The 27342-nt window shown below is 44.3% G+C and overlaps 1 protein-coding gene across 7 annotated transcripts in view; it reads right to left on the reverse strand.

The window, feature by feature from the left end:
* Positions 1-27342, reverse strand: part of PICALM (phosphatidylinositol binding clathrin assembly protein) — a 171876-nt gene that overhangs the window by 47304 nt on the left and 97230 nt on the right. For all 7 annotated transcript variants that reach the window (XM_074983701.1, XM_074983739.1, XM_074983709.1 and 4 more), the window contains 3 exons: positions 26931-27054; positions 25811-25947; positions 1774-1874 (listed from right to left, as the gene is read on the reverse strand). In XM_074983701.1, the coding sequence (XP_074839802.1) occupies positions 1774-1874; positions 25811-25947; positions 26931-27054 (362 nt within the window). The remainder of the gene's footprint in view (positions 1-1773; positions 1875-25810; positions 25948-26930; positions 27055-27342) is intronic.

Here is a 27342-nt window from a genome sequence, read left to right on the forward strand (position 1 = left end):
TTATGTAAAGTGTTCCAACCCCTGGTTTGAAACCAAGTTCTTTTCTCAAGTTTAAGTGAGAGTTTAGCACTTAGGAATCATTTAGAAAAGTAAATTATGCATTTATCAGATGGTTGTATGTGTACAAAAACTGGAAATGCAATGTGACCTATTATCACACAACTGTACTAAATCCAATATCTTTATGAACAGATATAAAATACACCACTTCCTGATGTTTCTAGTTTTCTCCTGATACTCAACTCCAAATGGTGAGTTTCTACGTCATGTACATGTTTCACTATGATATGCAAAATCCTAGACAACTCAAAGAATAGACAAAGTAACATGAAAGTCTGTGGCAAACCAAGAAATATTTAAATATGATTATATCATTTTGCTCAAGATCTGATATCTAAGTAATCATGAAGGAAAATGGTTTAATCTATTTAATTGCATTGTGGAATGCTTTTGGCTACCTAGAAGAAAAAAATGGATGTACATAGGTTTATAACATAATCAACATCAGAAAAAGACCTCTAGTGGGTCACCTAGACCACCTCATAAAATGTGACTGTTAATTTTACTATTCTTAAACCAAACCTGAGAGAGATCAACTCTAATCTTCATTAGTTTCACAAAAAACAGGCAGTCCAGTAGAACCTTAAAGATTAACAAATTTATTTATTAGGTAATGATGTGTGGTTAACTCTCACTTCTTCAGATTGAGTCAAAGTTGTCAAACACACTCATGCAGTTTCTTCTATTTCCTAACTGTTCTTTAGTTAAACATCTTGTTAGTATTCATCCAAAATTCTCTGTTGCACTCTAAGCCTGTGCCTTTGTGATTTACATTCCCTACCTAACTGGCATTCTAGTATTACATAGTTGTAGGCCACACTTTCAGTCTTCGCTCTCTGGAGAAGGTGCCCAACTCAAGCTTTTATCAGAAATGTTAGTTTCAAATATTTTAAATAACTTTTATTGATCTTTTCTGCACTATATCAAATTCATCCATTTTTAAATTCAGTGCTCAAAACCGAATGTCTCTTAAATTGGGATGTTTGGTGCCAATAAAGTCGAGAAGCAGTTGGAAGATGCCTCCCAACTGTGGACAAACCAGTTTTGCAATCCCTGGATTGTCGGATGCACTGAACATTTAAGTATTACAATACTGACATTTAATTTGTTCAACTAAATTATTTTACCAATAGATCCCTTTGATTTTAAAGCCCTTTACAAAAACCCTACACAAGACTACATGATCTGCATCTCTCTAATTTCAGTGGTCCTCAAAGTGTGAACCATGATCCCAAAGTGGGCTGTGCCCCCATTTTAATCGGTCTGCAAGGGCTCATGTTAGACTTGCTTAGGCCCTGCTACCCAAGGCTGGTTGTTTCACCTCTGGGCGGAAGGGCTAGTTTACAGACTCCTGCCCGGGTCTGAAGCCCTTGGGGTTTCTTCTCCTGCCCCTTAACTGGAATAGCTGGTCTCAGGCTGGCTTATGCTTTGATGCCCCCCCAACGCCCTCTTCCAGGGTTATTCAGTAATTTTTTTTGTCAGAAGGAGGTTGCACTGCAATGTGATATGAGAACCCTGGCTCTAGTTTGCACACGGGTCTGTTTGCTCCTTCGATCTCCTATAGCACTTAGTTTTGCCCTCGTTGGGTTCATTTTAAGTATTTCAGCGAATATCCTGATTTTAGCATAAAGGATAGTCTAAATTATGAAGAATATCACTGAAGGAGAGTAGCTACACAGCAATTACAAGTATGATCTCAATTAGAATTCTTACCTCCCCATGTACCTCCTACTTGTGGCCCAGTGGATGTAGGATGTACAGATGGATGAAAGGTGGGCTGCAAATCAAGCAGATCATTTGGCAGCTTTGACGTGCTACAGAGACAAATTAGGACAACTGTTTTAACTGTATCAAATAGCTTTCAATAAAAGACAGTGTTTCAACTGTTATGAACAGATTCATTAAACATTAAGGTGACACAGCTACAGAAGTTTGTTTTTAATTTGGGGGGAATGTCTTTGGATTGTAAACATAGCAAACTGAATTATCTGCTATGCCCTTCCCTACCAATCCATTATAGCACACTGCAACCATAAGCCTCATGGGCACAGCCTGTCAATTTCTCACTCTCCTCAGACCCTAGTATCTAAGTGCAGCGAGAGCATGCCTGCACTTCAGTGATGTCCAGCTTACAAAGAGGCCTCACAGGGGCTTTTGGTAGCCAGAGGTAGCTCTAAACTGTGCCAGAAAATCTAACAGACAATGAACCTGTCCTAGACTGAAACCACAAGTGACTCCTCTGTGACCACTCTTCAGCTACACCATCATTTATTGGGCACAGTTGAGAATTTGGCTCAGTGACAAGAACACTGATAAATTATTTTAAACATCTGGATGTTCTTTAAACCCTGACCAGGGCTGTAGTGCCAGTGTTGAGGATACATTTAAAAAAAGTCAACATATTACCTCTCCAATGGAAACAGATCCAAACCCCTAAGAGGTGTCAAGCACCAAAACAATAGGGGAAAATTTTCATGATTAACATGTGCAAATGAGGCAAAAGGATACACAAACCATTACAACAGTTCTATCTGGCAAATATCTTTAAAATAATGGTGAAGAAAAAACATTTTAATGAACCCACTGAAGTTCGTAAGATTATTCTTAAGACCATCATTCTAATACATTTCTTTGAAACTCTGGAGCATTGTGTCCATCCAGGTCATCATATTTTACATACAGTACATCAAGAGTTATATTGTCCTTTAATCACAGGAGACAAAAGAATTATATAACCATTGCATAAAATCCCTTAAATCCAAGTTATACTGTCTACATGAAAAAGTTAAGCTAATTTCTGTATTGGTGCTGATCACTGCAGCATCTGAAGACTTCTCAGAATGTGAACATTAGGACAACAAGAATCCCTAAATGAAATTCAGGGAAACTTCTGCTCTAATCCAATCTCTGCTCATGGAATTTAATGTGCATAATTTTTTGAAGTGTTAGAAGAGCAATTCTATTCTATCTATAGGCAATGGATACATTGGCAAACCTTATTGAAATAAAAAAATTCTTCCTATGCCCTTTTGCCTGGATTTCAGTTAAAGCAATATGCATGGTTAAATCTCCCATGACTCAGACTAGAATCTTTGCTTTTATACTAACTTGAGTTTTGAGATGCTTTGTCCCATCATAACACACGTAAGCAGCTTTGTGTTCTCAGCTGGCGATTCTAAAGCAGCACCCATGGGCCTGTGCAGAGCAGTTCCTTATGCTTCCATATGAAGTCAAATATGGAAGTGCAGACCTGCCACCCCTCAGTTCTCTCTCAAGCACAAAGCCAGAAACTCCACAGCAGAGGGAAGGAGAGCAATAGATGGAGCCCATGGTGGCAAAATAGCTCTAACAATTCAAGTTACTGTACTGTAAAATAACCACTTCGTTCTTTCGCATTCTAAGTCACTATACAAGCTCCCCTGTGAGAGACTTCCCAACAGTATACTAATGTGGTACAGAGTGCAAAGGAACCAGGTGCACAACAGCTCAGAGAGCTGCATTGATTCTTGTTTCAGTTCTAGAAGCAGGTGAGGCAGCATTGTTACAGACCTGACTGAAGGTATGTGCTACAGAGATGTTTTCAGAAGGACTACACACATGGTCTAGGTGCTAGTGAAATGTGCTGTCATTCCAACAGTCTCATAGCATGTTCAGATGCAAGTTGAGATTCACGTAAGAGAGAGAGGAAAAAAACTGGCTATGCCTTCATCCCCTGCATAAAAGATTCAGTCTGGGAGAACTGATGAAGATTTACAACTGTAAAGACAGAAGGCAATAAGTCCTCCTCATATCTAGTCCACCCAGTTTTCAAATCGTTGGTCAGAACCGCAAATTGGGTTGTAATCCAGTTTGGATGGGGTTTCCAAGACTAGCATCAGACTTGCCATGGCTCAGAGCAGGAGCCAGAGCCAAAACCAAAACCTGGCTCCACTGCCTGGGGCCAAAGCTTGAGAGCTGCAGATCTCTGCAGTGGGGCTCAGGCTTTGGCTTCAGCCCTGGGCAACAAAGATCAGGTTATGGGGCCCTGCCCATGGCAGTGGGGCACTGGGTGGGGGCCTCCCTTTTTGGGTTGTTCAATAATTTTTGTTGTCAGAAGGTGTTCACAGTGCAGTGACATTTCAGAACATCTGACCAAGTGTACGGTAAACTCTTTCATATCTGCCTATCGCCCAAAACTCTGAAATAACTGGCATTTTAACTAAAAGTAAATTTTAGATATGTTTTCCTTAAGTACAGCTTAGTAAAAGTAAATAGAGCAAATACAGTGTAGGCTTACAGTGTGCAGTACTACTGTTGTTGGTAAATAAAGTACTCTGCATATATTTTTGTTTAATTTTGTTCTTCTTTAGTGTTATGAATTGCTAGGTAAACCTCTATTATTTAGAATACTTGAATATCCACCGACCTCCCAGTCATGGGACTGCCAGATATGAAAGGTTTTACTGAATATAGGCTAGTTTCCTCCCTCAAGACATGAGGTTTTAAACAGAACACTGTTAGATGGGTTTCCTGATTAACGTGATATTCCAAAGAGCAGGTAGCCATCAGTTTGAAGAGGGCTTCCAAGGGGCATCAAGAATTAAATTTAGATGCCTTTGAGAGAGAGGGTTCTAAATAGGAGGAAATAAGTGATGAGCGCCCTTAAGGAATCCGATCCTGGCAGGAAATGAGCAGAAGGCTTTGACAGCACCAAATGTTCTTTGGCTGAGCTAACTCACTGATCCTGCGTCTTCAAATCCAACAGGTAGTGTAGGATCTTGTACAGTAGAGTGTCTGATGTTCGGGGAGAGTGAAGAGTGCCAGGAAGGGAAATGTTTCCAAAATGTTTCCAAAAAGTAAGTTTTGCAAGTAGTATGTCTCCTGATAGACAGAACAGATCTACTCCATGCTAAAGAACCATCTCAGACCCACTGAGGGACTGGATTGGGGGATAGGGGTGGGAATGAAGGTCCATAAATTCTAGGACAGGACATTCCTCCTGTGCGGAAGTTGGAGAGGCATCGAGAGCAGTTCAGCTACTACATTTGTCTTGGCCAAGACAGTGCTATAAGGTTGGTCCTCACTTCCTCCTGCTGCAGTTTGAACAAGATCTTGAAAAAAATCAAAGGTAGCAGTGAAGTAAATCACAGGATATGAGGCCACTGTATTATCAGTGCGTATCCCAACAGTATTCTCCTTTGGAGATCAGAAAGTGACATTGTGTTGATTGGGGTAGCAAAGAGACCTTTTCTAGGAGACCCCAGGTTTGACATATACCGTTGGAGACAGCCACCGTGTTCCCTTTTGTGGTCCAGATGGAAGTTCCTGTTCAGGGAGTCTGCAGTCCAATTCTGAAGACCTGCTAGATTAATTAGATTTTGATCCGATAGGAAATGCACCAGTTCCACAGCACAAAGACTGGGATCTTACTCCACCCTGCCAGCTGACACATGGTGCCCTTAGGTGCCACCCACTGGAAGTGAGTCCTCCATCACAAAGGGATGCACATATTGAGGCTGAAGTACAAAAGAATGGGGCTCCTTTGCAGACCTACCACCAGAGAGAACTTTGAGAAACTGTGATGATTTTTGACTGTACACAAAACCACAGCCACATCTGAAGGCAGGTGAAATGTAGTCTCGCAGAAGCTATGACAAACACGGAGGGGGAAATGCTCTAAGAATCTCTCCATCAGGAAGACTTTGGCAAAAAGGGAGTCCAGACCTGCTCTGTGTCTATCCTTTTGACCAGCGTTGCTGTAGGCTTCTTCAAATGGACACAGAGACCCACCGACTGAAAGAACTCGTATACTGGAGGTTGCTGACAACAGAGCTGACCACTGCTAAAGAGCCAGTTATCCAGATATGGGAACACTGACGACTTACTGAGAAAGCTAAGCCATTATGAATGAGAGAACTTTTGTAAAGATACATGGCACCATCAAGAGACTGAATGGCAGGATTCTGTCCCAGTACTAATCTGAGCTTCCTACAAAGCAGAGGAAATGTTTGTGGATGAGATGATTAACTATACAAATTGCTTGTGGTTAGTTAGTTCCATTCCTAGATTCAGGAGAACAATTCTTCATCTACAGGAGAATAGGTCTCCCAGATCTGGGGGAAGGGATAGCTCAGTGGTTTGAGAGTTGGCCTGTTAAACCCAGGATTGTGAGCTCAATCCTTGAGGGACCTGGGTCAAACAGATTACAAAAATATCTGTCAGGGATGGTAACAGGTCCTGCTGTGAGTGCAGGGGACTGGACTCCATGACCTCTGAAGGTCCCTTCCAGTTCTATGAAATATGGATCTAGGGATGGACCTGCAGGGCTAGTGTCACCATCCTGATATGCTATGAGAAAATGCAGATGTGCACATTTCCAAGCTCAAGGATTAGTCTACATTCTGCATTTCTTTGGAAATAGAAAACAGTTGGAGCCTTCCATTAGAATGGGGCTGGGGAAGGGAAAAAAGCATGAAAGTGAATGGAATAACTGTCACTGACCAACCCTAACATTCATTTGTCCAAGATGACGTGCTACCAGGGAGGTAGGAAGTGGAAGAGTCCATCCCTGCAAAGGGAGGTTGTGGGACCATATGGTTGAACACCACAGGATTAGAGAAAAGGCATGACCAATGCATTTGACCAAAGTGCCAAAACTTTCTCTTGGGGGGGGGGGGGGGGGCGCGCTGGACTGTGCTGTTGTAGAGAGGGAACAGTCCCCATTTCTGAGGTTTGAATCTCTTCTTGGAAGGTTCTAAAATTTCACAAATAGATCTGGCGTGGTTAGTACCGAAATGGCCTGGAAAACTGAGCTATTCAACAACTGCTAAAGCATTTTTTATTGCAGGAACATAAATTCCCAGTGACCACAGCACTGTCTCTGAATCTTTAAGGGTGTGGCGTGAAGAAGCTCTATCCATATTGAAGAGCATGGGACCTTGAAAGAGAAGGCCTTCAGTGGTATCTTCTACCTCTTGCAGGAGACCAGAAGCTGGCTGCATAATCACAGCAATAGCTAGAGATCCAAAGGCACTGTCAGCAATGTCTAGTGCTACTTACAGGGAGACTAGCTACTGAATGCCTCTCCATAACCAAAGTTTGAAGTCATTCGTTTTGATCTTGTGGGAGATACTCAATAAAGTGTACTAAATTTTAATTGTTAAAATTTAATTTTGCCATTAATGCCTGGTAATAAGCAATTCAAAACTGAAAAGCTAAGAACAGACAGAGGTTTCTTCCCAGGAGGTGTGTTTGGACATTTTGTCAGCAAGAGGAGGTCTGGAACCAGCCTTCCAATTTCTTGTATTAACTGCATTTACTACCACAGAACTAGAATTATTGTAAGGAATTATTCCATTCCCTTGGCTGGAATATAACATTTTTTCCTATCCTCTTGCAGACAGGAGCAATAGGGGCAAGTGTTTGCCATAATGTTCATGCAGGAAATAGTATAGCATCACTGACTGGTAGGGTCATGCTTCCTGAGTCAGATGTGGGTGATATTTTATGTCTAGCTGGGAGTGCTGAGAATCCTGATCTCTTCTAACAGGAACTAAAGACATTCCACTTTGTGTTTCATTAGGTCTTGGAAGACCATGAAGTCATCAGCATATGAGAGCAGAGATGGCATTAGCAACAGAAAGGTACAGGACTTGGCGGATGGGAGTGAGGTTTCCTCAGTCTGTGATGCTCACTCATCTTGCAACTTTCAGCATCAAGGGTGCACATCCTTCTGGAAGATGGTCTGTGAGAAAACGTGGTACTGATCTACAACTACCACTGGAGATGTACCACAACTTCCCCAGTACCCAACCCCTTGACCACTGTTCCCTGAAACCTGTGCACTTGGGTGGCCACTCAGGAGAGATTCAGGTGCCACCCAGCTGACTAGTGGAGCACCCACAGCCGGCATTTCTACTGATGGCATGCATCCACAGATGTCCCAGTACACAAAAAGTGTATTCCTCACATGGATGGATAAAATTGGGGAATACTGCCCCTGAACACACTGCCCAGAGCACTGAGGCTGGCAGCAACTGTGCCACCCAAGTGTTGTGGGAAATGAAGCTGCAGGGGCAGGAGGCAACAGGGGAGGGCTCTGCAGCTAGTCCCCACTGCTCTGCATGTTCCCCAGGAGTTGGGCTGGTTCCTCCCAGCAAGACTGTCCTAATCTCCCTCCACAGTGAGAGCTTGGGGGCCAAGCAGAAGGGTCCAATGGCTTCAGTATGGCACGAAGCCCCCCTATGGCATAAGAGCTTAGAGGCGTAGGATGGTACAGAATCAAAGCAGATTCCTGTACTGATACTTCAGAGTTGGAAACAACATCCTCCTCCTGGCTGAAGAGGGAGATTCTAGTACTGGTGTTAGTACAAATGGTAGGGAATCCAATCCTGATCTGATGAAGAGGGGTTCAAAACCACAGATATGGAAGCACTATTGGGGAAGCAGGTCCTGTGGAGCTTTGTACAAGAGCAGACTTCAGTTCCTGTGACACAATAGTCTCCAGGAAAGAAATCCAGAATGATGAAGAACTATGGTAGCCTGAAGCAGCTGGTACTGAGGCCTAGAACAGGAAATCGATAGGAAATCACTGACCATCAGGAGTTGGCCTCTCTGAATGTTGTGTCTAGGCTCAAATCACTCGTGATGAAACAGTAACGAAGGGTCCTGTGGCACCTTACAGACTAACAGAAAAGTTTTGAGTGTGAGCTTTCGTGAGCACAGACTCACTTCTTCAGATGATACAGTGAGTCTGTGCTCATGAAAGCTCATGCTCAAAACTTTTCCGTTAGTCTATAAGGTGCCACAAGACCCTTCGTTGCTGTTACAGATCCAGACTAACACGGCTACCCCTCCGACACTTGACATCATGTGATGAAGACATCTGAGCAAGTCTGGTGTCACTTGGGCTGCTCTTCATGGCTCTGAAATGAGGATGACACTCATGTTCACTATCAAAACAAAAAGCAGTCAAGTAGCACTTAAAGGCTAGCAAAACGGTTTATTAGGTGAGCTTTCGTGGGACAGACCCACTTCTTCAGACCATAGCCAGACCAGAACAGACTCAATATTTAAGGCATAGAGAACCAAAAACAGTAAGCAAGGAGGACAAATCAGAAAAAGATAATCAAGGTCAGCAAATCAGAGAGTGGAGGGGTGGGGGGAAGGTCAAGAATTAGATTGAGCCAAGTATGCAGACAAGCCCCTCCATAGTGACTCAGAAAGTTCTCATCACGATTTAAACCATGTGTTAATGTGCCAAATTTGAATATAAAAGCCAGCTCAGATGTTTCTCTTTCCAAAACGGTGCGATAATTCCTTTTCAGTAACACACATACCTTTAGGTCATTGACCGAATGCCCCATTCCATTAAAATGTTGACTAACTGGTTTGTGGATCTGGAGTGTTTGGATGTCTGTTTTGTGCCCATTGACCCTTTGTCTAAGGAAGTTAAAAGTCTGTCCAATATACAAAGCATCTGGGCATTGTTGGCATATATGATGTTAGTAGAGGAGCATGAGAAAGTGCCCGTGATTCTGAGAGTAACCTGGTTAGGTCCAGTGATGGTATTTCCAGAGAAGATATGTGGACAAAGCTGGCAGCGGGCTTTGTTGCAGGGAAAGGTTCCAGGACTGGTATTCCTGGGGTATAGACTGTGGCTGTTAGTGAGGATCCTCATGAGGTTGGAAGGTTGTCTGTAGGAGAGAACAGGCATGTCACCCAGGGCCTTCTGGAGTGTGGCATCCTGATTAAGGACAGGTTGCGTTTTGGAAAGAGAAACATCTGAGCTGGCTTTTATATTCAAATTTGGCACATTAACACATGGTTTAAATCGTGATGGGAACTATCTGAGTCACTATGGAGGGGCTTGTCTGAATACTTGGCTCAATCTAATTCTTGACCTTCCCCCCCAACCCCTCCACTCTCTGATTTGCTCACCTTGATTATCTTTTTCTGATTTGTCCTCCTTGCTTACTGTTTTTGGTTCTCTATGCCTTAAATATTGAGTCTGTTCTAGTCCGGCTATGGTCTGAAGAAGTGGGTCTGGCCCACGAAAGCTCACCTAATAAACCATTTTGCTAGTCTTTAAAGTGCTAATTGACTGCTTTTTGTTTTGATAGTGTATAGACTAGCATGGCTTCCTCTTTGTTACTAAAGTTCACGTAGAAGTTCACCCTGGTGCCTAGATGCATCAGGTAGTCTTGAGGTAGTAATTTGGTGCTGCCTGGTAAATATCTGATCCTGGCTTTTTAGGCAGTACAGGTTGAAACTCTAGTCTGGCACCCTCGGGACCTGACTGGTGCCAGACGAGAGAATTTGCCAAACCATGGGAAGTCAATATTGTCTAGAAGCATTACCAACTCTTCCACTGCTTACTGGGCTCTTACAAGACATTTAGGTGTAAATTAAAATTAAACAGCATAGAACACAGCACCTGGACTGGTTATGGTAAAACTTTAAGGGACCATGGGAAACTTGGCCACACCCATGGTAAGTGGTAGTCTAACTAAAATCATGCCGGATAACCAATGTTGCTGGACTAGAGTATGCCAAATTAGAGATGTTTAACCTGTACTAAAGCCTCAGTATCATTTTCAGCTGGAGATTCAGCAGTACTCTTTGAAGGAGGTATGGTCCTCAGTAGTCAGATCTGAGGGGCAACCAACCACTTTCCTTAGATTGCCTAAGAGAAAAGAAAAAGAAGAATCTCTTCCAAGTCTTCATCTGGGGATTATTGTTTGGTCTCCATCACTGGAGTAATCGAAACTGATGTATGGGGGCAAAGAGGAAGCACCCCACACTGGAGCTAGGGAACACTCCATCAGGAGGAGCTTCAACCTAGCATATCCTTCCAAGAGCTGCTTTTGAGTCCTGTGCAGACCTGGCATTTTGATAGTGCATTTGAGTCTCCAAGCCATCAAAAACTGGAAGGTCTATTGCCAGGGAGAAAGAACTTGCAACAGCTCTGACAGAAGACAGAAAGCTGGTGTCTTCAGCATAACCCTGAACATCAGAATATTAAAGCAAAGGTACAAGAAGATAAATGGGAAGGGAACCCCTTTTTAAACACAAAATTGTGCCGAAACACCAAAGAACAACAAATTTAAATAACTAAAAAAGAAAAAGAAATGAGAAGAAATGCCTAGTAAGTGAAAGGCAGGAAGCTGTGAAAACAACAGACGCTGAATGCCCTGTCAGGCTGCAGGCATGTGAGAAGGAATTGATGGGGTGACCGATCCACAGCTTGTTCTCTCTCTGCCCTCATATAGAAGCATGAGGGTGCGAGCTCACAGATAATTTCTGGTCAAGAGCACACAGGCACACGGGCATCCTATGGTGGAGCAGCCACAAGGACATACACTCAAAGAATACAACACTACTAGACTTTGTCCATCTGCATCTGAACACATTACAACCTATAGCAGAGCTTCCCAAACTGTGTGCTACAGAGGGGTTTTAAGTGTGCCATCATTAAAAGAATTAGTTAAGTATATCTTTCATCAATTAGACTGTTTGGAATTCATTTTTTTCCTTTATATTTTCCTTGATACATTAGTAATTTCTCCCTTTTACAGACAGAGTACCCTCATACAGAGCCTCATCTTTGATCAGTCGAAATCTGCACCATGGAACAGTTTAGATGACATATCTGCATGGGATTGGTGCTAGCTTGACTTGATTTCACAGCATTTGACTTAAAAACAGTCAATTTCACAGTATTTGGTTTGAAAAGTTTATATCTCAGCAAGAGCAGAGGCTTTGTATTCCTCTGAAAGAAAGGTATTTTAACAATGCGTGAAACAACAGCTACAATCTCTATGTTATTTGCCATATGTTGTCCAGGTTTCACATGCATATAGTAGCATTGGAACAACCACGGCATGGTATACAAGGAGCTTTGTCTTGGGATAAATGTCCCGGTTCTCAAAGACTGTCTCAGAAGCTTGCACAGCTCAGATGAAGCTGGATTTCCACATCAATATTGACTTAAGTGAAAAGACAGCTTCCACGGTATGGGAAGTGCTCCACATTTTTCAGCAGTTCTCCATTGACTTCAATAGAAGGTGCATGAGGAGACTGTCCTGTTGGTGAAGGTTGGTGGAGCATCTTTGTTCTTTTTCATGTTCAGTGTGAGGCTGAGATTCTCATGTGCTTCAGCAAAGGCACTTACGCTAGTCTGAAGGGCTGTGGGAGAAACAGCAACAACCATATTGTCACCCACGTACTTGAGCTCCATGATCAAGGTTGTGGAGGTCTTGCTTTTATAGCCTTCAGTCTCCTGAGACTTTAAAAGCTTCTTGTTCATTCTACAGACAGACCGACCATCTTCACACAATCTGGAAGCTTGCCATCAATGAGGTGAAGGGTCATGGTGATGCAGATGCAGAACTGCAATGGGGCAATAATGCAGCTTTGCTTGACTCCCGTTTTGACCTTAAAGTGGTCACTTTGGGATAGAGAAGTTACTCACCTGTGTAATAGTGATGGTTCTTCGAGATGTACCCCCGTGGGTGCTCCACATCAGGTGTCGGGCTCGCCCTGGGGCTGCAGATCGGAGATTTCCAAGCTGTGTCTCATTGGATCGCGCATGCTCAGATGCGCGCCGGTACTTCGCGCATTTTCGATCACGTGAGTGAGCCAGTCCACGCCAGTTCCTCGACAACTGCCTCAGACCCCTATGAAGACATACAGCAGAATTCTGAAGCAGGGAGCAATGGATGGGTAGTGGAGCACCCACGGGGACACATCTTGAAGAACCATCGTTACTACACAAGTGAGTAACTTCTTTCTTCTTAGAGTGGTCCCTGTGGGTGCTCCACATCAGGTGATTACCCAGCAGTGGCCCCAAAACATGGAAGCGGGTACGGATTATGTGTAGCTTGCCCCAAGAGGACTGCTGTCAGTAGGCGTGCATCCTCTTTCAGCAGATGAATAGCGTTTGGTGAACGTGTCGTATGACAACCATGTTGCTGCTCTGCAAATGTCCTTCAGGGAGACTCCTCTGAGGAAAGCTGTGGAGGTTGCCAGTGCTGTGGTAGAATGAGCCTTGGGCTGAGTCAGCAGAGGGGTCTTATGTAGATCGTAGCACATCTTTATACAGGATGTGATGTTATTCGAAATTCTTTGCGAGGACAGTCCTTCCCCTTTTGATCTGGGGGCAAGGGACACAAGCAGCCTGTCTGTCTTTCAGAAAGGTTTGGTTCTGTCTATATAGAAAGCCACTGCCCTTCTCACATCCAGTGCATGAAGACGCACTTCCTCATTGGAGTTATGCAGTTTGGGGTAGAAGCATGGCAGAGTTATTGGTTCATTGATGTGGAACTCTGAAGAGACTTTTGGGAGAAAGGCAAGGTGTAGGCATAATATTACCACCTCTTTGGAGAAAAACGTGTAGGGCAGGGTCACCATTACCACAGCCAGCTCGCTCACTCTGCAGGCAGATGGGATAGCAAGAAGGAAAGTCGTTGTTAAGGTAAGCAGGTGAAGAGAGACGGTGGCTAAGGATTCGAAAGGTGGCCTCAACTGTGTGTCCAAGACCAGATCTGAACTCCATGAGGGTGCTATTGGTTTCTGGGGACGGTATAAGTTGGTGAGGCCTTCCAGGAACCGCGTTGCAAGGGGATGGGCGAAGATAACTAACCCCTCCACTGTGTGGCGGAAAGCTGATACAGCTGCTAGGTGGACCTTTAAAGACAGTAAGGAGAGCCCCCCTTGCTTTAGATCCAGTAAGTAGTCTAAGATCGTGGGAACCGGTACCTCCAGAGGGTTCAGTTGTTTGGACCAGGAGATAAAATGCTTCCACTTGTACACGTAAGTCTTATGGATAGAGGCCCATCAACTACCTTCTAAGACCTCTTTAGCCCTCTGTGAGCATAAGTCCTCTAGAGCATCGAGCCAGGGATTAGCCATGCCTTGAGGCATAGTATCAGACTACGGGTGCCTCAACAGTCCCTGGCTCTGTGTGAGAAGGTCTGGTACTGTTGGGGGGAGGAGGGGGAGTGGCTGGCAACTGTAGCCAGACAAAATCTCCCCACTACAGACCAGCTTTTGCCTCCCCTATAAGGTGCCTCAGAGCACACAGGGCACTGAACAGCAGTTCAACAGCACAGTCTTTGATGCCTTCCTAAAGAGGCCCAGATGTGCTGGCTCATTGTGACCCTGAAAAACAGAAAACATAGGTAGAGGGCTAGCAGGCTAACCGTTAACGGGGGGACCTCAGGAAATTACCCCAGCTGGCATTGATGCGCCCACATAGCCATCCCAGAAGAGAAATCTCTGCCCTTGTAAAAGAATGTCCGGTACTCCCAAATTGCTTATCTCCTGTCTTACAAGTACAAATTAAGTAAGAATTGCCCTTGTAAAAACTGGAGTCACAAAAGACAGACCACTACGATCTGGCACCACAGATAAGAAAGAGGATACGTGACCCAAGGGGTATAAAGATGGGACCAGCAGCACTCTGACTCTGAGTGCATTCCCACCAACTACCTGCTGGTCGGGTCAGGTGATTGCCTCCCGAGGTCCGCAACTGGGGACGCCCAACCTCGTATTCGTCTTTCCGTGGAATTGAGTGACCGATCCTGGCTTGGCTACACAGGTATCGAGAGACGCAAGGAGAGTAAGATACACCCACATTAAGCTCTCCTTTTTGGTGTACACAGATAAAGAATTAGAGCTCTGTAACTAGATGATGTATTAAGATATCATTGTGTTAAATGGTAACAGATATCTTTGTATTGGATTGTAACGTAACCTGTTAACACCTGTACTCTGCTAGCATATAGGAAGTAGACAATAGCCTTTTGTGACTGCACGCTTATAACTGTAGCTTAAATAAACTTGTAACTAGTTAAGATCTGAGCCTGACTGCTGTTACTCTTTGTCACTGCAACACAGCTGGCACAAGAAAATGAACTTTAACCATTTGGTTACCACAGCCTGGCTATAGGTGAGAGTGCTAGGAGCTCCCTGCTGTAGCAGTAAAAAATTGGGGTGTTTAGGACCCAGGGGCATCCGTCAGCCTGGCCCGGGCTGTCCGCTGCACGGAGCTCCGCGCTCTGGCAGTTAAAGACTCGGATGGTAACAAGGGCATAGTTGGTACCTCACCGCACGTTACCTGGCCACCGGCTAACAGCAACACGACATGCATTGTAGCAGAGGAAACCAGTGTTGCCATTCCCATGCAGGGGCTACAAGCATCAAGTGTGTCCTCTCCTTCCTTGCCTTTTCCAGAACCTTGTGAATAAGTACTGTAGGAGGGAATGCATACAGTAAGGGGCCCTTCCATGATAGAAGGAAGGCGTCACCTAGTGAGCCCCGGCCAATGCCCGCTCTGGAGCAGTACTGAGGGCATTTCTTGTTGTCGCAGGTCACAAACAAGTCTATCCGTTGGAACCCCCATGTACTGAATATGCGATGAAGCAAGTTGGGTGGGATTTCCCATTTGTGGTTCGGAGTGAAGTGTTTGCTCAGCTGTTCTGCCTTCACGTTGCTGGCACCCAGTAAATATGAGGCTCTTAGAGTGATGTTGTTTGCAATGCACCAGTTCCACAAACTTACAGCCTCTGTGCATAGTGTGCGGGATCTGGCCCCACCCTGTCCGTTGATACAGTACATCATGGAGATGTTGTCTGTGTTGACCCCAACTATCTGGTGTCATAGGTACTGGAGGAAGTGCCTGCATGCATTTAACACTGCCTGCAGTTCCAGTATGTTTATGTGCATTACTGTCTCCGTGGGGGACCACTGTCCTTGCACTGACTTGTTCCCCAAGTGCGCCCCCCCAGCCCACGTGGGAGGCATCCGTCATGAGAAAAATCATGGTTTGTGCTGGTAAAAGGAAGTCCCCGATAAATTCTTGGGGTTCATCCACCATTTTAGGGACTTGTGTTTCTCTGCTGAAGGTGATATTCTTTTGAGTGTGGTGTGTATTGTTGGCACGTATATGGTTGCCAGAAAGTGCAGTCTGGCGTTCTGCACCACAGATGTGGTGGCAGCCATGTGACCCAACAGTTGAAGGCAAGTTAATACTTGTACCGTGGGGCTGCGTAACAATACCTGTATCAGAGACTGGATAGCCTGAAAGCATATGGTAGGCAGGTACACTCTTGCTGTGATGGAGTCGAGACGTGCTCCTATGAACTGTATGTCCTGCGTGGATTCAGTCGTTGATTTTTGGAAGTTGATAAGGCCCAGCAAGTGGAATGTTTTTGTAGTAATGTCTATCATGAGTAACACGTCTGCTCGCGATGTGCCTTTCAAGAGGCAGTCGTCCAGGTATGGGAAGATAAATACATCTGATGGTGTAGGTAGGCCGACCCTACTGCGAGTATCTTGGCAAAGACCCTGGGCACTAAAGAGAGGCTGAAGGGCATAACTTTGTACTGCAAGTTCTGTGTACCCACAGTGATGCATAGGAAGTGTCTGTGCATGGAGTGAATGGATATGTGGAAGTGCGCATCCTGTTAAGTCAAGGGCTGCAAACCAGTCTCCATCGTCTAGTGGGGTGAATGGTTATGTGGAAGTGCGCATCCTGTTAAGTCAAGGGCTGCAAACCAGTCTCCATCGTCCAGTGCTGTAACTACAGAGGCAAGAGTGGTCATTTTGAAATGCTGCTTGCGGAGATATGGGTTGAGGGCCCTTAGATCTAGGATCTGTCTCCAGCGTCCTGATGTCTTCTCTGTGAGGAAGTATCAGGAATAAAATCCTTTCTCCTAGAACTTGTTTGGGACTCTCTCCACCACTCATAGACATGAGATGGATTGACCTCTTGGATCAACAGAATCTTGTGAGGTGGTCCCTGAAGAGGGACTGCGTAGGGGGTTTTGGTGGTGGTAGAGAGCGGAATGGGATGGTGTCTCCTGTAGCAATGATTTCTAGTACCCATTTGTCTGTAATGATACTCCCTCACTGGTGGTAGAATGGCCTGAGCCAATGGTGAAACAGCCTGGGGCAGTTGCTGGCATGGAGTGATGGATGAGGGGTTGCGGTCCTCGACATGGCAATCAAACTTGCTGTCTGGCTGCCTGCGGTGCAGAGTTGTGGCCTTGCTAGGGACCATCTAGGCTGTCTGATGTTGCTGACGCCCCTGGTCATAACCCCCGTGGGTATTGCGGGTGCTGTGGTTGATAAGTGTAGTGTCATTGATACAGTTAGTATCTTTTCCTCTTGTACGGGTGAATGTACATGACCAGCATTCTGAGCATTGTTCTCAAATCCTTGCTGGAATGGAGGACCAAGTCTGTGGTTCCTGCGACCAGTTTTTCCTTATTGAAGGGAAGGTCTTCGACTTTAGTTTGCAGCTCCTTCGGAATGCTGGATGTTTGCAGCCAGCACACTGGCCTCACCACCACTGTAGTGGCCGTGGAGCATGCTGCTGTGTCTACCACATCCAACGTGATTTGGACTCTCCTGTGTGAAGCCGCATATCCTTCCTGAACTATTGCTTTCAGGATCGGCTTCTTGTCCTCTGGGAAATAGTCCACGAGTGATGTAAGTTTAGTATAATTGTTGAAATTATGGTTGGAAAGGTGGGCGGTGTAGTTGGCCATGCGTAGGAGGGTGGAGGATGAGTATACCTTTAGCCCAAATAAGTCCAGTCTCTTGGCATCTTTGTCAGACACTGTGGCCTTGTACTGTGGTGTCTTCGACCTCTGTTGAGAGGACTCTAAGACAAGGGAATTTGGTTGGGGGTGGTTGAAGAGAAATTCCATTCCCTTTGATTGGACAAAGTACTCTTTATCCATCCTTTTATTGGTCGGCAGAACAGAGGCTAGGGTTTCCCAGATGTTGATGGCAGCCTCCATGATAGCCTCATCCCACGGGATGGCAATCTTTGACAATGTGGGAGGTATCAGATTTTTAAGCAGGCTAGGTTGTTTCTCTTGCATCTCTGCCACTTGTATGTCCTGGGACTGCGCTACTCTTTTGAACAACTCCTGGAACTGTCTGAGGTTGTCTGGGGGGTGATACCTCCTGGGACGACCACCTCATCCAGGGAGGACGAAGAAGCATCTGTTTGATATGCTTCTGTTTGTTCCTCTGATATCCCTTGTTCGCAATCCCCAAGGTGTTCTGCGGGAGGGTGTATAACCAGCTCTGTGCCTTCCCTCGGTGGGGAGAAATGTTTCCTCCTGACCGGGGGGATGAGGAATGTCTGTATGATTGACATGGATGTGGGGATCTGTCCTTGGACCTTGAGTAGTGCCAATGTTGATCGTAGTCCTCACTGTGGTATGAGTGTACCTAATGGCAAGAGCATGGCCTTGGTGATGAGGACCTGGAGCATGAGCATCACCTGTATCCGTGGTGACAGGAGGAGAGAGATCTCCTAGAAGACGTGGACATAGGTGGAGGCGCTCTGTAAGGGCATGTATGGAGCTCATGAGTGCTGGGATTCAGGTGAAGGATGCCTGAGCCGGGAAGGGGGCAGCACCGCGTGAGCAGAGATGGCAGTCTCAGAAAGGGTGATGGCGGTGTTGTTGGCCACTCAAGCATGTGTGTTTCAGGAGGAGAGCTGGAAGAGACTGGTGCGACAAGCAGGTCCAGTGGTGGGCTTCAGTGCCAAGTCTTGGAGCTTGCTTTTCTCTGTTCTTGGAATAGGTGGGTTGGTGTTGATGTGGCTTGTGTTATTCTCCAGTGCAGCGGGTTTCGGTGCAGATATCAGTTCCGGCTGAACCATGCTCAGTGCCCATGCCACATGGGTAGTCAGCACCAGGAGTTCCGATTCCATTCTCTGTGCCGTTGTTTCCAGTATCGGGTGCTTAGGCACCTGCAGGGTCTTTGGTGCTGCATCCTTGGCAAGCTGAGTTACCGGCAGCATCTTTTGCCCTCCGGGTCTCTTGGTTCCTTTGGCAGCAAGTGTGCCCCAGGCCTGTGCCTCACTCATCCTGCCTGTGGGCAATACAGGCAAGGATCGAATAGGTGATACTTGCTTCCTCTTCTGACCCAAGGAAGTTAGACAGGTTGCCTTCCCGTTTTTGTGGCACCTCCAGAGGAGATGATGCAGTTGTTTCAGGATGAAGGGCTTTGTCGAACAAAATCATTTTTAGTCTCATATCCGTCCTTTCGTGCTCTAGCCATGAGCTTAGAAGAGTGAGGACATTTTTGGGGTACGTGGGTCTCGCCCAGACAACGGATGCATTTGCTACAGCCATCCGAGGCCAGCATGGTTTCGCAGCAGGACTCGTATTTGTTGAAACCCACCAGACACATTTCTCTTTGTTAAGCAACTTAACGCAGTCTAACTTTAACAAAGGTATCTGAGTAGCCACGAACACAAACAACAACTGTAGATAAGATTTAACAACCTGCTAAGCTAGAGATAGGGAGGCCGCAGCCATAGCTGCCCTCCTACCTTCTCTCTCTCTGTCTCTCTTTTTTTTAAAACGATATACAGTAAAAACACTTCTCTTTTTGCATGAGAGTAACAGGAAAGAACTGACGACTATTAACCAGAAAACATTGTTATCTCTTCAGCCGTTGGAGCTGAAGTGAAGTCCATCTGCAGCTGCTGGCGGTTGAGGGGAACTGGCGTGAACTGGATTGCACACGTGATCAAAAGCGCACGAAGGACCAGTGCACATCTGAGCATGTGCAATCCAATGAGACACGACTTGGAAATCTACAATCTACAGTGCCGTGGAGAGTTCGACACCTGATGTGGGGCACCCACGGGGACCACTCGAAGAACCACCATTGTTGCTCAATACTGGGGCAGTCACATTGTCATGAAGCAGCCTTAAAAACATACTAGGCATCATTTGAAGGCACTTGGATATCACCAACACTGCCTCAGGAGAATCCTAAATATCTCTTGGGAGGATAGGCACAAGAGCACTAACATCCTGGAAGAGTCTAACATGTACAGCATAGAAGCCATTAATACTCTTCAACAACTTTGTTGGACTAGTCATGTGGTTCGGATGTCTGATCAGCACCTCCCAAAACAAATACTGTTTTCCAAATTGGAGGAAGGACAGAGGAGCGCTGGAGGCCAGTGCAAGCAATATACGGACATGCTGAAGACATGCATGAAAAAGTGTCGACACTTGGGAGAATCTTGCCCGAGACAATCCCCAGCAGAGAACAGTAATCGGCGAGGGAGTGGTGCCATCTGAGAGGTCCCGTCCCAGTGCAGACAAGGAGAGGCGGAGAAGAAAAGAGCATCAAAAACTGGCCTGTGTCCCCTCAACAGCTAACACCACCTGCCTCTTCTGGGATAAGATCTGTGGCTCCAGAGTTGGGCTGATCAGCCATCAACAGACTCACAAATACTAGGGTGACATGAAGACATCCTACTTGTTATATAGCGACTGCCAAGAAGGAAAATTGGCCGTGCATATATAATTTGCCCCCAAAATAGGGTTCTGTTTGTCTGGATATGCTGGGCACATTGGGTTCCTGAGCTACGTATGCAATTGGTATACTGCCAAGAATTGTACGTATCTATCTGCAAGCACAGGGAAAATACAAGCTTTAATGGCACTTCAAAGTAGTCAGTTATATTTAGTGCCTGTACTATGCCCTAGTTAATTGGCGCATGTGACAACTCAATTTTTTTTTTAAACTCTTTCAATTTAAATTCAAGTTCTTAAAAATTCACATACTTTTAAACACTAAAAATTCAATTTGTTTACACTGTTTTTTAAATTTTTGAATCCTGTTTTCTAGCAGAAACTTACCTACAATGGACATATTTTTGAAGAGAGATATTCCATGAGATCTGGTGGATTTGCAAACTAACCAATGTGCAAAAACAATCAAAATACAAAACAGATAGCATCCCAATAATTTAGCATTTGGATTCACTTGGTTTAGTGATCTTGCTGCTCCCTCTGCCTGAACGTCTTATTTGCTGGGTCAAGTTATCAATTGAAACCATCTTTCCAAGCAAGCTGAAATGACATCTCTCCACAAAACACCCACTTTACCTCCAAAAGGACATCATTACTTTAAATGGTTGCAAGAACAAAATGCACAACAAAGATGTCTCTTGAGAACATCAGTGAAGGTATCAGATTGTGCAGAAGAAGCCAGCTTCAATGTTGCCAGACTGCTAAAGCCAATAAGCCTCATACTACTGCTGAAACTCTGATTCAAGCCTGCTAAGAAATTATCCATACTATGATATCTGGAAGCAGCAAACAAGGTAGCGAAAGCTCCTCTTTTTAAAAATACAAATCATCAGATGCACTGAAGGCAAGTCAAATGGTATAAAAACAACAACTGGAAGAACGAGAGAGGCAGGGAAATTTTCCCTGCAAACTCACAAATCTACAGACATTGGCAGTTGTGCACAGCTAATTGCAATTGTTTGACTTGCTGAGGACAGCTTGAGAGAGCATTATTTATTCTGCAAGGAACTTCCACAGAATAGCCAAACAAGGGAGGAAATATTCAGAGTGACAGATAAATATTTCAAAATAAATGGAATTTCATGGAAGAACTGCATAAGTGCATACACAGATGGTGCTGCAGCAATGATAGGGAATGTAAAAGGCTTTCTGTTCAAAGTACAACATGAAAATCCAAGGTCCAAATAACTCTCCGCTTTCTATATAGGGAGGTTCTCATATCAAATAACTAGCCAGCTGAGCTGAAAGCCACACTAAATGAAGTTGCAAAAATGGTCAATTTCATCAAATCCAGACCACTTTAGTCACGCATTTTTTCTATTTTATGTGAAGAAATGGTAGCAGAACATTAATCCCTTCTTTGTACTGAAGTTCACTGGCTTTTAAGAGGCAAACTTCTGTCAAGAGTTTATGAATGGAGGGAAGAACTGAAGCAATTTATGCAAGGTTAGATTCAGCATGCGAATCTACTGCAAGACAAATACTGGCTGGGAAAACCAGCCTACTTGGCTGATGGATCCAAGTACCTAAATTAACTGACTCGGAAGTAAAAAGGACACAATGAGAACATACTGACATGCACAGTCTAGTTACTGTTTCCCAATCAAAACTAACTTTGGCGAGAACAAGGTGGTCATGGTTCACTCCAATGTTTAAATAAACTACTAGTTCAGATCAAGATGAAAGTCTACTCCCACTTATGGAGCAACGTGTGAATCTGCTTTAGGACAAGCTCAGATATTATTTCAGTCCATTTAGAATGGGGCAGTCTGACTGGATTTAAAATCCTTTTGCATCATCTTCAAAAAAAATCAACTAGTTTATCTTTGAAGGAGGAATTTTTGGACATCAGTAACAATCGCACATTTGAGCCCAAATCTAGAGACATCCATTGGATCAATTTAGGCTACAAGTGAAAAATGAATATTGTGGCAAGGTGCCCCTTTGTCTTAGTTCAGGTCCCTCACCTCTGCTCCCTATCTACTGCTGTACTGGGGGGTGGCAGGTCTCTCTTTCCTCTCACTGCCAGGGCTGTCCACCTGGCTGCAGGAAGAGAGTCACACTCCTTCTCCCTCCCCAGCTCTCCTGACCTGATTTTGGCTTCTCCATCTCTCCCTCAGGAGATCTCAACTCCTCTGTGACCTCCCTCATTCTCCTCCCAGCTCTGTCTGCCTGGGCTGCTTTTAAGCTTCTGGCAGTCACATAAGCTCACTCTTGTTAACTGACTGCCTACCACCACACGCTATTGACTCCACCTGGGAGTTTAAATAGATCTTTCTGCTCTTCCCCTATCCCACGCTGAGTCCCGAGCTGCCTTCCTGCCTTCCACCTGGGGTCTGCCGGCCTGACCCTATTACAATATCCACTGATTTCAAATCAAGCAATAATGGGTCTACTGTCATATTCAACTACCTATCTTTGTTCCTCTTCATTATCATTTGTAAAAAATGAAGAGATCATGTTTCAAAAGTGTAGACTGTACTAAAAATGTGAAGTCAAATATTGCTTTAATTAGTATTGTAACAGATATGTTTCATTTTGAAATAATTATGTCTTGCAATATTTATGTTGTTTTTATTTTGGTGTCATGAAAAATTTGGAATCTTAAAAGCGTGTCATGAGATGAAAAAGTTTGGGAAGCACTGACCTATAGTACAGCTTGTATATTATGACAGAAGTATACTTAAATTATTCAAATGTTCAGACGAACACAACTCTTGGAAAATAACATGGGCATCTTATCTGAAAACTCTCTTTTGCATTAATCTAACTTCCTATGACCTGGATAATTTTACAGTTACCACCTGACATTAATGGGATACAGTTAGTTACATATGTTCCCTTCAATGCATGCTGAAGTGCATCATCAGTGGGTCCTGTAGATGAGCTGGAATAGAATTATGTTGCCCAGTCAGAGGAACAAAATCCAAGTGCCCAAAGATATGCACCATTTCCATCTCCAGGCAGATATGCCTTTGGCCATCACTATAGATAACAATTAGCAAGTTCTTCAGGGTCGTTTGTCAGCCTATCAGTACATTGGAACTGGCTCTGCTGGAATCCACTCCATTACTTCCTTTTAAGAGAGAGAAGGGAGTGAGAAGAGAGAAAAATAAAGGAGAGAGCAAGAACACTAATTAAAAATGAAAGTAAAATCTAACTCAGAAGGGTGTTAATTCAAGGGATGTCCTTGAAATAATTTAACCCAGCAATGGCTGTGTCTACACTAGCCCCAAACTTCGAAATGGCCACGCAAATGGCCATTTCGAAGTTTACTAATGAAGCGCTGAAATGCATATTCAGCGCTTCATTAGCATGCGGGCGGCCGCGGCACTTCGAAATTGACGCGCCTCGCCACCGCGCGGCTCGTCCCGACGGGGCTCCTTTTGAAAAGGACCCCACCTACTTCGAAGTCCCCTTATTCCCATCAGCTCATGGGAATAAGGGGACTTCGAAGTAGGTGGGGTCCTTGTCAAAAGGAGCCCCGTCGGGACGAGCCGCGCGGCGGCGAGGCGCGTCAATTTCGAAGTGCCGCGGCCGCCCGCATGCTAATGAAGCGCTGAATATGCATTTCAGCGCTTCATTAGTAAACTTCGAAAGGGCCATTTGCGTGGCCATTTCGAAGTTCGGGGCTAGTGTAGGACGTAGCCAATGAGAGATAAAGTCAAATAATATTTTGTAAAATATTCTGAAAAACTAAAACAGGCTGGAATAGATTAAAAACACTTAAAAACATTTCATCTGCAAATGATGTCCATCTATAACGTAACTTTTCTGGCTGTTAAAGTAACTTTGCAGACTTGGGTTTCAGATAACTATCAATAAAAATCAACAAGTATTTTTGGATATTGAAATAAAATTATATCTGATGATTTTAACGCTATGTCCTTTATCAAGGAAGCAACGCAAATGCCATATACTTTTGTGTTTTTACCCTCATGACTTTCCATTATTAATACCAGCTGCTCATTGCTATAATTCTGAGCGTGTTATTTGGTTGAGACACTTGCTGAACAGTTGACATCCCATAATTCATTTCTTGTATTTGTCATCTAGTGGGAAACAAAAATTAACAGAGTGCACATATAGTTTACAAAGAGACGAAAGAAAGAGAGGAAATGTTCAAGTTCCCATGTTAATTCCACAACAATGGTTAAAGATTCTTTGGGTTCACATCCTGACTAAGTCCCTGCATTATTTTGTGCAACTTACGGCACATCTTCGCTACAAACTTAAGCCAGCCTATGTTAGGTTGACTTTCAGCCACTGCAGTGCTTGGTATCCACAATACCCTTCTTCTGTTGGTGCACCACCTCACAAGGAGTGCTTCCACTGAACTTAACAGCGGCAGCAGGCAGGGGCCAAAAGACCAGGCTCTCTGCTGTGCATACAGTCCCCTGGTGGAGCACAGCTGCCCCCACCCTTGGTTCTCAGATCCCCACAGAAACCCCAGGCAACAGCAAGGCAGGGAGCAGGTATCCCAGGCAGCAGTCCAGCTGGGACTCAGGATGCCAATGGGCAGTCTGACTGGGCGAGGGGAGCCGAGAAGCAGCCTGGTTCCAAGCAGGGAATTTGTGCAGCTGATTGGCTGGGAGTCAGGAGCCCCAGGTGAGGGTTGGAGTAAGCAAGCTTTAGCCTCACACCCATCCCATGGTGATAGCCAGAGCTGTGATCGGCCTTCTTGACACAACTGACAACTAAGAGCCAAAAAGTTACAAACCTAGTGTCTATACAGACACTGCAACACCCTAAGCCCTAGACATCTTGTGCAGGTGGAATTATGTCAGTGCAACAGGGCACTGACTTTGGTGGGCGTAAGGCTCTAGTGCTGACGTAAAGTACCTTATGCTGATCTAACCCTAGAGCAGACCAGGTCCAATCACATTTTTGTGAACGAAGCCCACAACTGAACAGCAGGAACTGTTGGTATCAGAGGCCAGGATTAATGTTAAGTAATTCTCTGTGACAGAGCCTATATACCTCCTTTACTCCAGAGGCACTAATCCCTTTTTCATTCAAATCCCTGTCCAGTAATTCCCTTCGGAAACACCAACAAATGGTTAACTGCATTAGCAACCCATTTTAAAAAACATGAGAGATCAAAAAAAGCACCATCCTGTTATCATTAGTGAAAATGTATATCTGACCTTTCCCAATCGATTTAGTAAGGTCGTTGAGGGCAGGGAGTACATGCGCTGAGCACAACTCGAGCTTACATTAAGAAGAATCACAAGGTAATTATCAAATTAATCTGAAGAGAGAAGGATATATTCTTTCTACATATCAAGCTTAATATAAACAGGATATTCTCAGTGAAATATCTATTAAAAATCACGTCTTAGGTATGGATTCAAAGGTAAGAGTAAATTTTTCCCACCACAAACTAATAACGAAAGCATAATACTGAAACATACCTGTTTGAAGAGCTAGGGGTGGAAAAAATATCAATGTTTGGGGTGGTCATTATGCTTCCTACTGTAGTAGATACAGGAGAGGCTGCTGTCGTTAAAGAGGCATGAGGTTTCTTTGCAAGTTCTTTTAGACGCTGTTCCTGTTGAGAAAGTAATCTGGCATAAGGAATCCAGAAAAACAAATTGTTTATACCACTTCTGATGTAAGCACAACCACCTTTAAACAATTCTCTTTACTTATTTCACACACTACTAAGACAATCATGTATGAATGTCTATTTAAATATAGAAACAAGAACCAATACATCTACAAAATTAAAAAATGTTACGTTTCAAGTAAACTGAACAATTAATGAAAGGATACCCTCCCATGACTTTTATGATATACTTGCACATAAACAAAAATTTTATGAGTCCTGTAGTTTTATATAAAGTTGAACATTTAATACTAAGTCTGTTCATCAGTTTGTCTGAAGACTGTAAAAAACTCCAAGATGCATATGCACAGAGAATTGATCTAGAGAAGTAGTTATTCCTCTATTCGGCACTGGTGAGGCCACATCTGGAATATTGTGTGCAGTTTTGGGCCCCCCAGTATAAAAAGGATCTGGATTTGCTAGAGCAGGTTCAGCGAAGGGCAACAAAAATGATTAGGGGTCTGGAGCACAAGACCTATGAGGATAGGCTGAGGGATTTGGGCTTGTTTAGTTTACAGAAGAGAAGACTTAGAGGTGATTTAATAGCAGCCTTTAACTTCCTGAAGGGGAGCTCTAAAAAGGAGGGGGAGAACCTGTTCTCAGTGGTGTCAGATGGCAGAACAAGGAGCAATGGTCAGAAGTTGAAAAGGGAAAGTTGTAGGTTAGATATTAGGAAAAACTACTTAACCAGGCGGGTGTTGAAGCACTGGAATGCGTTGCCCAGAGAGGTGGTGCATTCTCCATCCCTTGAGGTTTTTAAGTCCCCGCTGGACAAGGTCCTGGCTGGGATGACTTAGTAGGGGTTGATCCTGCTTGAAGCAAGGGGCTGGACTAGAAGACCTCCTGAGGTCCCTTCCAGCCCTGTGATTCTGTATGCGTGATTACAAATGTGATCTTTATTTTTCTGCCAATAGAAAAACACATACCTTTAAAGCTTTTAAACGAGCTTGTTCTTCCTCTAATGCAGCTTGTTTTTCCCTTTCATCCACTTTAGTGAGAGACAGGCCCGTGCTCGCAAGGGAAGAGACCGCATTGGAAAGTGTGGTAGCCCTGAAATTAGATGGGGGGAGGGAAATGGTTGTTCATATGTATCACATGAAGCAAACAGGTGATACAAAAAGGCTTACCTTGCCTTTTTTCAGTTCCTTTACACAATTTGTAATCTCAGCCTGTATGGCACATAAATCTGCGAATCTATAAACCAATGTTACCTTAAAAAATGAAACTGTGTTAACAAAATATTGCACTGCAAAATAAAAGTCATCTAATCACTTGTATAGTGGCTCTATAATCACTCCCTTTAGATATTCCCCTTCCAAGTAGACTCATATTAATGCA

This window comes from Carettochelys insculpta, chromosome 1 (genome assembly GCF_033958435.1).
Source record: "Carettochelys insculpta isolate YL-2023 chromosome 1, ASM3395843v1, whole genome shotgun sequence".
NCBI lineage: Eukaryota > Metazoa > Chordata > Testudines > Carettochelyidae > Carettochelys > Carettochelys insculpta.